The sequence below is a fragment of the Brachyistius frenatus genome, unplaced genomic scaffold (genome assembly GCF_029030835.1).
Source record: "Brachyistius frenatus isolate BFR_SWC_R1_liver_20210118 unplaced genomic scaffold, ASM2903083v1 Contig_4, whole genome shotgun sequence".
Lineage (NCBI taxonomy): Eukaryota > Metazoa > Chordata > Actinopteri > Embiotocidae > Brachyistius > Brachyistius frenatus.
This window is the reverse complement of record NW_027210603.1, coordinates 10,006,809-10,023,660: the sequence shown is the minus strand read 5'-3', so window position 1 is coordinate 10,023,660 and position 16,852 is coordinate 10,006,809. Positions and strand designations below refer to the sequence as shown.

Genomic DNA, 16,852 nt, shown 5'->3' with positions numbered 1-16,852 from the left:
ATGGTGGTCAATGGTCCTGGTACAATTGCGTAGCATTTGGTGCTGAGGTAAAAATGACATGTCCGATATTTTCACAGGCAAGGAAGAATGGAGAGTGGCCCCCTTCATGCAATTGGAGGGAGCCACGGCTGGTTGAAGAGAGCTTACCTGTGGTGACAGCCTGCCACCCGAGGGAAAACGGTGTCCTGGCCTGGATGGTGTATGCCGTAATTGGACTGTGATTATCAGGACCAGGCCTCCAGGACAGAGAGGCTGTGGTATCAGTGATTTCTTCTACATGGATGCTGGTGGGGGGGCCCGGGGGACCTGATAGATGGCCCAGCCAGGCAGGGAAAGACGAGGGAAAGATAGAGAGACAGACAGGACATGTAAATCAGGAAGAGATGGGAAGATGGTGGAAAGAGTCGCATTGGATTTAGCACCTGCGGCTTCTGCAGCGAATTCAGTTCAGTGTGAAACCTTTGGGAGCTATTCACTCTAATTAGACAGTAAATTTCCTTTAAACCTTGCAAGAGAGAACATTCTACTTGCCTCACTTTTCCTACAACCCCTTTATTTCTTGAACAGTGAAGCACAACCAGTCACAGTAAACATGAATTCCAGACTTCAGTAGTAGATAAATAATAAATAATTTAACTGATTCGTAACCTTCAGCACTGTCAGCCTGAATTATCTGGGCAGCAGTTAATTTTGAATGTCCATTGGAGTACAAGCGAAGCTGGAATGTGTGCTCATTATTGTGACTCACCTCTGACAACCAAGTCAACAGCAATGGAAATGCTGTCGACCTTTGTTTGCACAGCGCATGTGTACTTCCCCGCGTGCCTCAGCTGGATGTTTCGAATCATAATGTCTCCTGCCGAATGCTGCTATCATTCAACACATGCATACACACAAACACACAGAAGTTCCATTAGCAACACGGTAAACCTGCAGCTATTGTAATTCAAGAACAATCCAGACTTTTCCAAACTCGTGGGAACAAAAAGAGAATGCTTACTCTCATATGTGTGGATCTTAAAAAATAAATCCATACTTCCTCATGTTGCCTTTCCTTCAATATTATACTGAAGACACCTCTCTCTTTGGACACACTCCATGCATTTATTTTATCACTGTAATTACAGAAATGTACTTGCCCAAATAGCTTGATGTGGATTGGGGTATGAAGCCATTTCAGTTATATGGAGCAGCCTAATGGCCAACCTAATGGTTAGTTCTTGAAAGGACTTTTTCATTCCATCTTTAATTGCAAATCCCACTCCTACATTATCATTTTATCAAAGTGGAGCTGAGCAGGTTCTGTAATAAATTGGACATGGTGAAAAGCTGCGGCACAGTGGCAGCAACAATTCTATGGAGTGGCTGTGTAGCTTAATCAATGCAAGTGTAGATGAGCAGCAATTTATTAAAAAAGGGGAAACTATAAATTATGCTCCAAGAAACACCTAAATCATAAAAGAAACACATGAATGCACTATTTTTTTTTCTTTACGACTGCAAAATTTAAAAGAGCTTTGAATTTTTTCACAAAAAAAAAATAAGACTGCGCATTACATGCTGAGATGTGAACTGCAAACCTCTTAAAGTATACAGCTGCTGACTGGTTGCAGGGTGTGTATGTAAATTTAATTTTAAAATAAACCACAGGCAGCAATTTTCCGGCCATAAATAGTAGAGTTGATACAAACATTCCCCCTGCACTGCGGCTGAATTTATTATGACCCTGCTAAAAGGAGAAGTCTAATATTGATGTACCAATGAATCTTCAGAGTCACCTCTCGACCTTTATTCAATGAAATCTCTGAAGGCGGTTGAAAAATAAATCAATGTCTTTTATGTAGCAAGTTTTAATATGAGCACAGTGGCACTAACAAAATGAAAATTCTTCAATAAACCCCAATAAGGTTTATGTCTTAATTATTCATGAGGGATTTCTTTCTTAACTGTAAAATGCGTTGGAAAAACTGTGACAGAACAATAGACAGATTTCTGAATGATGTCAATGTGAGATGTGCACACATGCAGGGGTTTGAAAAAAAATTGGGAATTAGTGAAATCAGCAGAAGGTGTTGAATGAATCATAAAAATAATGGGTGGAAAATACTTAATATCACAAGAAGCTAACCTCCTTGTTAGCCCAGAGCACACAATTAGCTATTTTCATTTAGAGATAGCCAATAGAAAGACTGCTGTTGTGGAGGGTTTAGACCTAACATGTTATGCCTATTTGTGCAGAATCTATTTTTTGTGACATGTGTGTGACAGATTGGTGAAATAAATTCTGAACCCTATACTGGCACAGATGGTAATGAGTCAAACTTCTCGTGTCTAATGAGGTTTTGCTGGCATGAATCAATGAGGTTGAATTAAGAAGTTCAGAGACTGTTCCTGCTGTGAGTGAACAGAGCTTAGCACTGTGAAGTACATGGATCAGAGGAAAACTAGAAAATTCACAAGTATTCCAAGTTGCATCGCTTGATCAACATCAGCACCTGAGTTGCTCCCGTTTTTGTGACCGCTGGCTTATGTGCATTTGTACAATTTGAGCAGAGAATGTACATTACATTTTGGGTGACATTTTTGGGGCACAGTGACGTAACTTGGAATACTTACTCATGATGGTTATAGCTCACCCTGCTCCTTACAAGGTGAAAAGGACCTGGGCCTTTTTTTTCCATTTGATATGTAAGCTGACAGATGTCAAAGTTTTAGAAATGCAAGCCGGAGTTCCACATCCAAATCTACCCTTTGTGAAAATAATAAGCTTATGATTGATCATTGTCCGTATGCTAATGATCTCTTCATGATGATTTACTTGTATGTGTATTTCAGTGATGGTTTGCTCTATTCAGAAACTAGATGTCTGTGACTGTGTGTATTTTAAGTTTGACCCAGTTTAGTGTGTGTGTGTGTGTGTGTGTGTGTGTGTGTGTGTGTGTGTGTGTGTGTGTGTGTGTGTGTGTGTGTGTGTGTGTGTGTGTGTGTGTGTGTGTGTGTGTGTGTGTGTGTGTGTGTGTGTGTGTGTGTGTGAAACTGGGATACGATAGCAAAAGTCAGAGGCACTGGTTATAAATTAGACAATAAATGCTCTTTCTGTACGTTTTCAGTTGCTTCCTGAATGATTTCCTGTGTCTATAATAAATATCTTCAGTCTTTACATGGTTATGAAAATGATCAGCTCATGCCACTATGTAAAACTGATTCCTCTGGTATGTGTAGCCATTCTGTTCAGATGGTTTAAAAAATAAAATAAAAAATTCTCCATATTATCTTGTGCAACCTAATATAGTGACTTGCTGCAAATGTTTTGTGTTTTTCTTCAAGTTCTGACTATGAAACAATTTTTCCAAGACACTTTAAACACCTGTTTTATTGGTTTCCAGTTGGTTGCTCTGTGCCTTTTTATAGGGAAAGTGTTCAAATACTGTATCAGCTATTATATCAAAGTGGCATCCTGGATTGTTTGTAAAAGGGAGTCGTGCCCACACAGCTCTCACAACATGACAGCTTGTTTGAAAATCAGAGGCCTGATAGTCTCGCATGTTGTCAGACACCATGAATGACAGATTATGGACTTACACCGCCCACTTTCTCAAAGAATCCACCGTGGCTCCCGAAGTGGATGAGTTGCTCGTTGAAGAACCAGGTGAACTTGAGCTCCAGAGATGGGTCGTGGCTTACTTGACAGGGCAGGACCACGCTCTCCCCCACAGTGATGTCCAGTGTGGAGGGCAGGGTGGTGATGATGGTTGGCTCTGAAACACACATCAGTGCACATTTGATCAAGCACACTTCTCTGTTCCCCTTTTTTCAAGGCATTATAATTCAGCACAGGAAATGGCTTTGCAAAAAGCCGAGCCCTTCCATCATCCTTATGGATATGTCAGACTCAGTTAATAGAAGGATGTACGGGACAGAGCACACAGCAAAGTAGGGCGCACAGCTACAATAACTGGTATTAGTTTCGGCCTGAGCTTGTCTCTGTGGGGACTCTGAGACATGTCCCTCCTGCATCCTGAGAAGCCTCCATGTGTCACTGTCAGCTCTGCCTTCAGCACAGAACTCCCCTCGATTGGCCTGAAATTCCCAAAACGCACTGAGGAAAACAGTAAACAGCACTTCTTCCAATCCTCGCTACTCTCTTTTCAAGCCTGCAGTGCATTACAGTGGCATCACATGGGAATAAAGCAAGCGTCCCTTATCTGCACTTGTGTGTGAGCAGCAGGAAGAAGGCGGAAGGACATGAGAGAGGCGAGATGAGGGGGGAGCCTTTGTTCTCTGGATGTACAACACCTGTCTCCCTCTTGGGGGTGCTGTGATTACTTGGTTGAAATTGCTACTCTGAGCACATGGACTAAATTAACCATGGCAAATGATCCCTGGACAGTACTAGATTCATGTAGAAAGTGCCGGCAGTGCAGTCTTCATCCAGAGTGAATTCGATACCTTCATTGTATTGGTTCCCTCACACACACACACACACACACACACACACACACACACACACACACACACACACACACACACACACACACACACACACACACACACACACACACACACACACACACACACACACACACACACACACACACACACGCTCCCAATGTGATTTATCTCGTGGCTTTCTGATTTCAGTCCACAATGCTATCAGCTGTTAGGTTTTGTCATACACACAATGTGTCTGAGGCCGGGTTTTCTATTGCATGGGGCGGAATGGTGAGCGATGGCGGTGCAGTAAAAACATTGTAATAACACACAGGGGGTATTCAAGGGTCTGTGTCTACTCTTGTTGCTCTGCTTCGTAAGGTTGCCTACACCGTGTAGAACAAGTGCAGGAAGGAAATAGAAGGCCTGAAAAATTTAAAGGGTAAGAAACGCACAAAGTGTCAGGACTGTTTTGCAGTGGTTTCCATGGGGTGACGGTTACTCGTAATGACGTGAGGAGAAGAAAAAACAGAAGACTGTGAAAGGATCTGAAGGAGAAATACTTCCATGGATCCACAGCCCTCTGTCTGTGCTACATGGAAACATACTGTAAACATGTCCTTTATTACTTTTCCAGCAGGATTGGTGTAGTCTCCTTGTGGTGAGTATTGCCTGGCCGCTTAATGTCTCCAGGGGATTCACTGTGACAATGTTGGTGAGAATATGCTCCCTTATTACCCTCCTCTGTCATCATTTGTGACAGATTATATGGACAATCAAGGTTGGTTACACAACCACACACTGAGCTCTTGAGCATAATTTGATTGATTTCTACTTTGTATAATGTCTTGTTACCTACTGCCACCGCTCAATTTGTGGGGTCAGCGTGAGACAAGACAGAGAGCGTGTTGATGGACTGAGACAGACTGGGTGGCACCTTGGGAAGGTGCAAAGGTGGGTCAAACACATGTTGCCATCTTTCACTTTGCTCTTTAAAAGGTTCAGTGTGTATGATTTAGGAGGCTCCATTGGCAGAAATGGAATATAATATCATAATTTATATATAATTCCATTATATAATCATAATTATCCTTTTAGGAGTCTATAGGGGAGTTTAGTTGGTCGCAAAATGCAACCTCACCACTAGATGTCACTAAATCCTACACTGCTCTTTTACGATGCAATGCGTTTTTTTTTACTGTTTTACTGTTAACCCTTAAACCAAGTGCTGCGTTTCAAAGTTTCCATCTGAATTACACCTCTTAAAATTCAGTCAGCATCAGCTCCAAGGCAAAAATGTACTACCTTGGGCTCTCTGTCTTCATCATCAGGTCAAAGTGTGATTTGAAAAAAGCTTGAGCATGAATTCAGTTATACTTTTGTTTAATCAAAACTGTGAATTTGAGAGTAAATAACACGATTTATAACATTGAGTCAGTGATACTGATGTAAATGAACATATTCTGAAAATTCTAAACTGCAACTGATGCAACAGAAATGAAGCGCAATAAATGCTGCATCCATTTTTGTCACAGTAATACCAGGCGGCCTCATCGCCAAATGTGCCACACTCAGCAACCTTCGACAAATAGTGGCAGGCTGCGTTTTAATAACAGATGCAGCCTTCTCTTGGTAAAGGGAGCTCCAGGGGTGGGAAGGGTTAACATGACACATACAATTATCATAACTTTAACATGTAAAACAATGTGTCATGTGGTGTCAAAACAAAATATTTTCAGATGTAAAATGAGCTTGATTTCTTCACTCAGAAATGACAAAGTAGTAGGTAGATACAAAAAAAACCTAATGGTTGTCACTGAGTGAGGCTGTAGCATTCACTAATCATGTTTAACCTAATTACTTTAGCTTTCATAACTAAAAGAAATTAACTGTCAATAAAAAAAACATTTTATATAACAGGATTTACCACATCTTACCACATCTTATTTAAAAATAGAGTTATGGCATTTGTGGTTTTGTAGCTGAGTGGCTGAATTTCATCATATTTTCATGCGAATTACTCTCACTTTGTAGTTCTTTGTGCTTGTGTAAATCTTAAAAGATTTATTTTGACATTTTTTGGTGATTATAGTATGTCTCTTTAAATCCCATTTATCATTTAACATGCACAGATCAGGTCAGGATTTTGTTTTTGGTGAGACTAAATAGCTTCAGAACATTAAGTTCTCACTGAATATAACAAAATTGATCTTTTGTTATTGTCTTCTGATGCTGCTCATATAACTGCTCTGAAAACAACTCAGTCAGCGGTTCTCTGACCCTCCTACGGTTAAGGGTTACTGTAGGTGGTGCCATCTTTAACTCTAAGAAACTCCCCAATAGGCCTTACTTAATCTGGTGCTCATTATAGAGCAAACAGAGACACTTCAGAATAATTGATTCCAAAGTATAACCTTGAGAATCTTTTGGTTTGGCCAAGACAGGTCAACCGAACAAGCAAAAAGCTAACAGGTATATATTTCAACATTGAACAAGAAAGGTCCAAAACACAAATACATTATTCGTATTTGCTTTGACCTATTTTCCCTATAACTAGTGCCAAATCATCTAAATCTTTTGTAAACCTTCCTAAGAAATCCTTCATAATAAAACATTATGAAAAATCTTTACTTTACTTCAGTGGGCCAACCAGCCATCCATTTGTCTTCCCTCTAGACATTTTAAGAAGGTAAAACAATGTCATGCTGCATCTGCTACTAAGAGACAGATAGAAATCACCCTCATCACTTCAGGAGATCAAACAGCTGATGCACTTATTCTTCTGCTGAGGAGAACTATATTCAAGTCAAGTAACATTCATCCCTAAACTAGAATTTGAAATTGAATGTATAGCTCCGTCAACCAGTCAAGTTGTAGTTTACATCCATGTATATCCAGTCTCATAAATTATGTTGTGAAGACTTTGAAGGAATGTTTTCATGTTTTCACATGCTTGGCCAATACAGCTGATTGACAGCAGACAATGCTTAAGATATAGATGTTGCTTCAGAAAATAAATCCTAAAATGTGGATGCTTCACACACATCCTGAACCTGACAGTACAGATCTATTAAATTAGTTCAGTTTCAAGGTGGACACCTAAGATTAGAGTTACCAATTTACAGTGTGAATGCATAAAAAAGAAAGAAAAACTGTGTAATCTCTGATTTAGATTTTAAGCTAAAGACCCACAACATTGCTTGGTGCACATATAAATGAAATATTTGATTATTTAAGTGACATTTGGCTGTATTAGCATAGAACTAGCGTTGCCATTCTAAAACAAAGGAATTGAAGAAGTGTGGGACACCACATATCTAGTGCAGACAAACAAATGACTTCCTGACACTGGCTCACAGTGGGAACGCTGTTAACAATAACATATGGTTGACCATAAAACAGCGCGAGCTAACGGTTACCAAATGACTTTTAGCTTCTCTCTGAGGTGCACTGACATGCTTCACATGGCTAGTTGCTCCAATCTTCCCACAAACATTATGAATAATTCCCACTCTCTTCTGTCCTGCTGTGAAGAGTCCCTCCTTGTTTTAACGATTGAAAGCTGCACTGCATAAGTGTGTACTCTCCATATACGCTCTACAGTTTTTCTCACACGATGAGTGATGTGAGGTTGAATAATGCATAGAGGAAGGCATGGAAGAGCCACGGGTCACATGGCGGGCAGGTGGGTGGGTGGGTGGGGGGATTTTAAAAACAAATTTACAAGAGCAAAACCTCACGCTTCAGGTACTTCAAACTGAGACTCACGCAGATGATCTAGAGGCATCCAGGTTTAAGGCAAACACAAACCCGCCAAAGGAAATTATATTTCACTGGCGGGACAAAAGCTTTTCTTTAAAAGGACCTTCAGAATCTGACAAATCAGGCAATGGTTCATCCCATTTATTTAAAGGTAAATCACTGTAGCATAAAGCATCACCTTGGTGAAAAAGCTCTTCAATAATCAGTGTAATATCTCAGGTCATTTTAGAGAAAAAAAAAATGTGGCAACCCTTATAAAAAATAAATGATTCGACTTTCTATTTTACTTCCTCTTCTTTTTCAAATCAACAAACCAAGAACAATGCTTTCATCAGCACATCACAGACTCCTCCAATGTACCTTTTTGAGCTCTGCTTATTTTCTTCAGGACAAATCAAAGGTTTCTCAAGGACAAACTTTAATAGCGAGGAAAACCTTGTCTACATCGCTCAACAGATAGATACGAGATCCTCTCAGTGCTGCATTCATATGCTGTGCAGTGGCACATCTGTAGCAACCTGCTGGTGATTACTGACAGATGGCTGCTCATTATTTTTCTATATGGCTGTCAGGAATCACACATCGCGTTTATTTCACATCGTTGCTGCCATTCAACATGGACGACAAGGTTTGCTTGGAGAAGCAACTGCAAGAATTCAGTACAAATTTTACGTGATATTGAGGTCTATTTCTCCCCTCCAGTGTGAAGGCGAGCAGTATATAAACGGGTCACATGATTTATCTTCTGTCTAACACCTCCAAAAGCCAAACTGTGACAACAGCAACAAGCAATGCTGTCTTTCTGATTGATTTGTGTAATCTGAGAATATATTTTTTTCAGAAATAAAAATGATGGGCTCTATTTTAACAATCTAAATGCACAATCTGAAACACATGGTGTGAGTGCATTTAAGGTGGGTCCAAATCCACTTTTTCTAGGTTAACAGGAGATAATTTGGGCACAAAGTAAGGTGCATGTTTCAAAGGGGTTTTACTTAGTGCCCGAAATAATCATATTTGTTTTGGGCCAAACATGAAAAACAAAAAAATCAGAGTGCCATCTCCCATTCCCTTTAAGAGCCAGATTCACTTGCATCTTAGCAGAGAAACATTCTTACTCCTTCTTGGGAAATCTGACGTTATAATAGGGTGAGTACGTTGATCTGTTCGTGCTCAGATTGATGTACACTGTACTAATATTTTCACAATGTCATACGCTGCTACATTTATCTATGTGTGTAACAAGCAGAATAAAAGCACATTGTGTGGCGACCTCTGTAGAAGCATATTACTATCTTAATAATGAGTAAAACTTTACACCCCTGACTGAAGATCATTTTTTTGTTGGTCAATTGCGCAACCGCTTTTTATAGCCTCAAACGTTGCGCTTGGTGCCGCTGTGCGCTGGGTGTAAGATGGAGCGTTTTCAATGAGGTTAAATTCTTACATTAGCCTGCTAACATGCTCTTTATGACAATATCAAGATGGCAACAATGAGGATTTTTGGGGAGTCTGTACCAAGGGTCTTAATATTGAAGATGTTATATGTCATACAGTCCCCTAAGGCAAAATTGTGAAACTTGGCTATTTAAAAAAAAAAAAAGACTGGACGTTAGTTTAATATATTTCAGATTGTACAATATTAGTTTGAGGCATGTTAGATGAAATGAATGCATGGTAAATCCTAGCTCTACTTACATGGGGAAGGTTTATAAGAGCAAAGTTTAAGGTCCTAGATTTTGTTTGGGAAGCTCCAGATGGACCGGTTTCTTTCATGTATGTGGACTTTTATCTCAGAAAGCCCCAAATCCACCAGTATTTAAAGGGGGCTTATAGTTCGTTAGCATGGTGACATTTGAAATTTAGTTCCAAACACAAACTACATCTGAGGCTGATGGAAATCATTTGTTTCGAAGCAAATTGGTCATAAACTGAGGTAAAATGAAAATTTTGACCTGATCATAGCACTTGAATTAAAAGTTCAAGGATTGCTGAAGCGATAACAATTCATCCTGAGGGAAGCATAAATGTCTGTACTAAATTTCATGGCAATGCAAAAGCCACATACGTGAACCTCATGGTGGTGCTAAAGGAAAAGTAAGAGGATCGTTCTGGCATCCATAAATGTCTATACTAAAAAAGACATCTGTGTCACTTGCATGGCCAAAAAGCTTTAGATTCAGTGGAAACACAATGAACATTCCTTCTGAGCTTTCCAAATACCTCCACATCAAATGGCTGATGTGTCACAGTGCTGGCAAAAGTATTTGTCTTCAGGGTTTGTAGAGGCAAACAGAATTGAACGCTGTATGATCTCAAAGTTTTGAGTTCACTGACCATCTCTAATGATCGGCAGCACCACTAATTGCGACGGCTCATCTCCAGTGTAATCAAAATTCAGGGAGCACACCTATAATCAAGTGCAATTAATCTGCTAATATCCCCCCCAGTGTGGGAATAATGGGGACATTAACAGGGCTCATCTGTTGTGACTGCTCCTCCGTTGTTTGCTCGGTGGCTTATTCACAGCGGGAGATGCAGAATGCTTTTTGACAGGTATTTTTCAGCGTTCATATCACCAAAGTCAATTTGAATAAACTACTGTCATCTCCCATAAGGGCTGATCCCACAATACAAATTTCTCCCCGCTAAACAGGTTTCCAGTCCCCAATGAAGTAGCGCATGTAAATTACCCCGTCCCATTTTGCGAACAATATCGATTGTGACAGAGGCACAAGATCATATACAGGAACATTTGTACATCAGCTGCAGAAAACAGCTTTAAAATATGATGATGGAAAGAAAGCGGGAGAGTGAGGGTGTCAAATAAAACCCATATTCCCTTTCACAGGAATAATAAGTGGATAACAGTGCTGTCTTTTTATGCTGAGAAGACATGTGCGGGTTTGTTTCCTTGCGGCTTGATTGGAAAATCACATATAGGCCATCAACCTGAACCTGCAGCGAGAGCAGCAGGTTCCACAGCCCCCCTCCCTTTTCACTCACACTGATTGGCTGGGGGGGCTCTACCATTTTCATTTCACAGTGTGTGATAAATGGGAAAGAGGAGAGAGTAACTGGCAGAGTGCAGCAATGCCGTGCTTTTTCATCACGTCTCAAACTTGCGCTTAAAATTTTAAAAAGAGTTAATACGCATATGCACAAAAATACAAACACGTTTTACATTGTTAATTTCTTTGCTTCAATAATGCACAGGTTACTGATTATTTTTGTAGAAATAAAGCGTCGTCAATGGGAGGCAGAGGGAGGCATCAGCATAAATCGGCAGCAAGGTGCACTTGAAGCTTTCCCCACATCCTTGACTGCTGCTGACTTTGAAGCATTCATAATATATGAAATCTGTCGTTTATAATTCAACAGAAAAAGGAAACATGCTTTGATAGTGATTTACAGGAGACAGAGCTGGTCCATAGTTATTTAAAATTCCATTATGTGATGTGTTTTCTGGTAAAAAGGGAATTACTGTATACAGTAAAAAAAAAACATTCTTCTTGCTGTTATTCATATTGACATTAATCAATGTTGTTTTTTTAAGAATTCAGTCAAACACTAGCCTATAAGGCAAAAAAAAAAAAAATATATATATATATCAATTGATCCAGGTTTCTATAGCAACTACTTGGAAACTTGGAGGAAAACATATATTTTAGCAGACTGCTGTTCTGTTGACACTGCATTTCAAAGGATTTTACAGATTGCTAACTTGTAGAAGAAAGACAATTCAATTAATTGAACCTTTGAGCACGGACCATAAACTACACAAGAAGACAGAGAAGCTCTGTCATCTAGACTATATAAAAAACAGATTTTACTTCAGAGACAGGTGGAAAACATACACTTCTCATCACTGAGGCTGAGCTACTGTGAGGATTTTGGCACCATTTGATTAGATTCTCTTTTTTGAACTCGTGGTTTATTCTCCAACAGGTGAAAAGGTTTTACAGTGGTACAGGCAAATGATCAATGTGTGCCTTATGTTCACATGTGGTTACGGTGAACCGTATTCTCTCTTAGGTGGTAAATAAAATGTGAGTGAACTCGTAGAGCACAACCTGGGCCGCTGGCTTTGCCCTTACATATCAGAATATATCACATAGTGAAACTGAGTAAATACAAAGGCGGCTGTGTGAACAGTCTACACCTTTTAATGGGAAAAGTCTGTTAAAATACGAAGGGAGATCAAAACATTTTGAGACTGTTTGCACAGTACTGTGGATGGAGCATGGGAAAGCTATAACTTTTATAACTATTCAAAGCTATGTCACTTGATCAACATTAGCACCTGTGTTTTTGTGACCACTGGCAGATGCACATTTGTGATTTCATCCTGACCACCCTCTTTGGTCATGGACATTCTGCCCCTTTTGAAATGCAAATGCCACTTAAAAAACCTCTCCTGGCTCATTGCTTTATTGTCAGGGACTTTCAGAAGCATTTCAAGGGTGTTTGACACTAAATCTGAATAGTGCTCTCTACTCAGGTCCATTGTTGTGTATTTCACTATGTCGGTGCACAACAGGAACAGTCTCAGAAACTCTCTTATCAAACCTCCTAAACACTGCATGTACATCTATATGAAATCTTTACATATATGAGACATGAACTTTTCTCCCCTCAGGCCAATACGTAAGATCAATAATTATATAAATCAACCCAAGCCAGCCAACAAAGAAGGTCAAGAAAGACCAAATAACAATAACACAAATTAACCATGCAACCTCTGTGAAAAGGCAGTCGCAGTGAGGGTATAGTTCACTGAATATGTCAGCGAATCCCCCAGGAACTTGGGGAGGTGAGAACACTATCCCTTATGGAAATGGAACAGAAAAACAGCAGTGTGCACAGACTAAAGCCACAGAACACTCAGCACTTCATACCCAGCTCACATTCATTTTTAATGAAGTATAATAAGTCATAGCGCTGGAGCAGAAATGCAATCCCCAACCGAGATGATCTAACAACACTGGGACTTTTTTCACACAGCATATTCGAAAGTACTGGAGGCACAGAGGCAGTGAGATGCATGTTTTCAGCATCTTTGCAAACAGACATGGCAAGTGAGGTGTCTCTTTCAATGTAATGACAACACAGCTGAATTATTGGACAAAGAGGGCGAGTTTGCTGGATGTTTCAAAAATCAATGTCCTTTTAAAAAAAAATGTTATTTCTGAATTCACAGAAAAAAAACATGCATTTGAAAAAAAGTGTCTAGTACGTTACTGGACAGGGGCCCTGCTGACTGAGCTGCAAAATAGACTGTTATGAAATGTAAAGAGGGAACTGGAAGTACCTTTTATTGTGATGCTTCCTGTGCTGCTCGCCACACCAAACTGGTTTCTTGCCACGCAAGTGTAGAGGCCGGCATCGGATTTGGTTGCATTCCATATCCGAAGGTTGCCATTGTCCAGGATGGAGACCCTGTGATTTAAAAAAGCAGATCATTCATATCACTGTCACAGCATCAGGTTGTACTATTAGTAGCAAATGCTGCTATGCATACGTTGTAAAATGTTCACCGTGGCATGGTGCTGGCTAAGCAGAAAGGATAAGTGACTAATACAGAGCAGAGAACATTTCTCAGTGTCTCTAATTAAGTTCTTCTTTGCAGATGACAACAATGAGAAATAGGAATGTATTTTTGTATTGTATTTTCAGGGTTGATTAATTCAGCACACGGCTTCAAGATATCTAACAATTGTGGCCTTTATACAATGGCCACAAGTGCTTCAAAAAAGGTCAAAAAGGCCTTAACAAAAGTTGACATTTTCTAAATAACAAGCAAAAATGGAAATTGTGCCCTTGAAAGTGAGGTACTGTGGGGAATCAAGGGTGGACCACCTCATCAAAGCATACAGAATTTTAATTATCTGAAATGCTCTGCTGATTCCGCAAACTGTAAATATAAAACGGCGTCAGCCTGATTGTGACGGCGAAAAGGATGTTAGGCTGGTAAATTGCTCTGTTCACCTATGAACACAGTCAAAGGTTTCAAAGTGAACAGAGTCATCCAGTGTTTCCTGGCAGGGAGCATTTTAAGATCCAAGCAAACTGAAGAACTACCTGAAATTTTTCAATGAAAACATCAGTTTATTGGCTGAAAATTCTACTATGGGCATAAAAAAGGGTGAACCTGAAAACTAAAGTTTTGAACCCATATCAAAAACAGCTGAATGGTGGCATTTGTGACAGCCTGTATTCCATTGTTAAAATTAAGGTATTGATTAAAGGTGAATCTATTTTTCCAAAGAAAACCCTTTTAAAGTAGTATCTAGTTTTTATAATCATAATAGAAAGTACAAAATGAGATTTATTCCCATTTGGCAACAGGATGTTCCTTTGACCGTCTATATTCACTGCCCTGTGAAGCACCAATTAAAACTATGTGTCACCACTGTATTCAACTGCATAGTGCTGCATTAATTAAAAGTGCGACAGGGCTAAACATTTGATTCAAAACAGCTATTTGACAGTTCAAGTTTCTTCCTGATGCAGTTTGAGCTCAAACAGAGAGGAGTTTAACAGCCATAGCCATGGTAGAAGTCTATGACACATGACACAGATACAGTTCATCAACTTTCATTGTTGTAGCGTGAGCAGCGTGTTTTCTTGTTTGCAATTAAGTTGATGTACTTGTGAAATGCGGTTGATACGGTGTGGCACAGTGTTACATATTCCCCCTGCTTCACTGGGTCTTTTTCCAAGTGGCGGACGTGATAAAAAAAAAGTGCAGCGACAGTTTGTGTAAGTGCATCTAAAACCACATGGTGCTGCTGAGTGGAGACTTCTTGGTTTATATCAGGCTGAGAGAAAAGTGCTGAATACGGAGTGGTCCACACTGACCATTAGTTACATGAGGGCATATCACTGTGTGAGATGGCACACAGTTAATGACATCAAACCTGCAGGCTGATAAATTTGAAGAAAATGGCCCATTAAATGGTATCACAGTCCTGCAACTGGCCGTGACCCTGAGCAGAGTAAGTACAATTGAAACACATGCTATACATTAATTACGTTGTACATTGCTTGTGTTCTGTGTTTATAGCAAAACCAGCCTGTTGACTCATGTTATTTAAAAGAAAACAAAGGTAGCAGTTGGCTTCTACCACATATGTATCAATTAACTAATAGCTATATTGCAATCAGTGCAAACAAATTGAAAAAACATGCTATTTTAACTGGAACAAGCTCTGACCCAATTCAAGTCTAAAGCACAGGGCTCACAGCAATACCTCAACATAACTAAATACCTGCGTGTGTGCTCTGCAGCCCACAATCCCCTTTTCCTCAGGGACAAAATAGCTATCATATGACAAGAACACCATGCATCTTGTAAGAGGAGGCTCTTTGGAGTACAAGTAGTGCCACATGCAAGGACAAAGACAGTTAATTCCTCAGAAGCCCTCTTGTGGAGACTGTTCTTAGCCATTCACTACATCGTGTGCCTTTTCTGTAGCTTTACATGATCGCTGGGGAGAAACTTTCTTTCCAACATTACAGAGAAAAATAGCAGACTGCCTGTCAACATAAGTGTTCATCATTTCAGTCTGAAGCTAATGGAAGAGAAGAAGAGGTCACATACACTAGGAGTCGACCGAGGCCCGGCAGTGGTGAATAAGAGATGGAGGCTTACTATTAACACATTTCAGTTTTGTACGTGTCTCCCCTCTTCTCTTCCATAGCCCGTACAACATGTCTGCACGATGTGCCCATTATGTGAGGAGACATTTCCCACCTTCATCCCAAGAGGAGCCAGCACAGGGGCAGGTATCAATAATTCACAGGTGAGGTGAACACAAGTGGCACTCCTTTCATCCCTGCCTCACACAGGTTTAATGGACACGGCTGTAATTCTCCTAAAAGGAGGCGGTTATTTTGAAAATGGCAAGATGTACAAATGTAATCCTAAAAAACACAGGTGTGCATTTTGGGTGAGATCAAGCCTCAGAGGACAGGGGCTGCGCAGTGTTGATCCTCCCTGCTCTGTGACAAGATGAAAGAGACAAATAACATCAGTCACAGAGCAGCTATCACGGGCCACTGTGAAGTGGAAATCGCAGGAAAGAACCTAGTCCAATGTAAGAGCCTGTTTTTGTTATTTCCTTACATTCTCTTTGAGACGCTGCAAACAGATGCAGACGTTGCCTTTTTTGTAAGCTTCCTCATAATCAAAAAGGCACTTGAAAGCCTTGTTTTGATGTTTGATTCAGACATATTTTGTCTTTGATGTGTTTGATAAATGCTACATTGTGAGAGGAAACTGTCACAATCCAAATAATGAATCACAAAAAAGGCAAGAAAATTGTGTGTTGAGTGCAGCGGCTTTGAACTAAGTGCCGGCCTGAAATGCAAAGCAAGCTTCTACTGGCAGCAGCAGGGGCCTTGTGTTCAAATAGAGAAATCATATTAGCACGTTTTCTACATAAACACACTAACTCACTAATGCTGTCGAAGAACAGGCTCATCAAAATTCAACATGCAAACAATATGCGTAATCACAGATCAGATTCTGATTTCAAAGTTCCAAATGGGACCGTTCTTGAATACTTATTATTCTGAGATGCCATGGCTGATTGGCAGCATGACTGGAGAATGGAAGCCTATATGCCTCTCTACTTAATTAACAGGGTAAATAAAG

At 40.1% G+C, this 16,852-nt stretch overlaps 1 protein-coding gene across 3 annotated transcripts in view; it reads right to left on the bottom strand.

Moving 5' to 3' along the window:
- Positions 1-16,852, bottom strand: part of cntn4 (contactin 4) — a 149,850-nt gene that overhangs the window by 7,457 nt on the left and 125,541 nt on the right. For 2 of the 3 annotated variants that reach the window (XM_069714769.1, XM_069714760.1), the window contains exons 12-15: positions 13,505-13,632; positions 3,583-3,758; positions 749-869; positions 148-306 (exon numbers count right to left, since the gene is read on the bottom strand). In XM_069714769.1, coding sequence (XP_069570870.1) covers positions 148-306; positions 749-869; positions 3,583-3,758; positions 13,505-13,632 — 584 coding nt within the window. The remainder of the gene's footprint in view (positions 1-147; positions 307-748; positions 870-3,582; positions 3,759-13,504; positions 13,633-16,852) is intronic. The other variant, XM_069714778.1, reaches the window with a different exon arrangement.